The sequence below is a fragment of the Strongyloides ratti genome (assembly GCF_001040885.1).
Source record: "Strongyloides ratti genome assembly S_ratti_ED321, chromosome : 2".
NCBI classification, from domain to species: Eukaryota; Metazoa; Nematoda; class Chromadorea; order Rhabditida; family Strongyloididae; genus Strongyloides; species Strongyloides ratti.
This window is the reverse complement of record NC_037308.1, coordinates 4697849-4698468: the sequence shown is the minus strand read 5'-3', so window position 1 is coordinate 4698468 and position 620 is coordinate 4697849. Positions and strand designations below refer to the sequence as shown.

The 620-nt window shown below is 34.4% G+C and overlaps 1 protein-coding gene across 1 annotated transcript in view; it reads left to right on the top strand.

Annotated features, from left to right (window-relative positions):
* The window catches only part of SRAE_2000150400 (Histone H3), a gene marked incomplete at both ends in the record, with an annotated part of 3651 nt that extends 3318 nt beyond the window's left edge, over positions 1–333 (top strand). The window contains one exon of the mRNA XM_024652464.1: positions 17–333. Within this exon, the coding sequence (XP_024506038.1) occupies positions 17–333 (317 nt within the window). The remainder of the gene's footprint in view (positions 1–16) is intronic.
* Between the last annotated feature and the right edge of the window lie 287 nt (positions 334–620).

Sequence of the window (620 nt, the reverse complement as noted above, 5' to 3'; positions counted from 1 at the left end):
CGTAAATCTGCACCAGCTACTGGAGGAGTTAAGAAACCCCACAGATACCGTCCAGGAACAGTTGCCCTTCGTGAAATCAGAAAATACCAAAAATCTACTGAACTTTTAATCCGTAAATTACCATTCCAACGTTTAGTTCGTGAGATTGCTCAAGATTTCAAAACTGATCTTCGTTTCCAATCTTCTGCTGTAATGGCACTTCAAGAATCTGCTGAAGCTTACCTTGTCGGACTTTTTGAAGACACTAACCTTTGCGCCATCCACGCCAAACGTGTTACCATTATGCCAAAAGATATTCAATTGGCCAGAAGAATCCGTGGAGAACGTGCTTAAGTATAGTTCTTAGATCTTAACTTTTTTTATCCCAAAGGCCCTCTTTAGGGCCACCAATAAATACATTTCTTTCTTAACTTAAAATATTTTTTATCTATCCTAAATATATATAGGCGAGTATTGAGTAGGTGAAATCCTAAATATATATAGGCGAGTATTGAGTAGGTGAAATTATTTTCAATTTTTAAATATTTAAATAACTTTTCTAATAGAGAAAAACATGCTGATTACGAAAAACGTAATCATTTTAAAAAAAAATTTCATCTTCATATAGTAAAAGCTTCGAG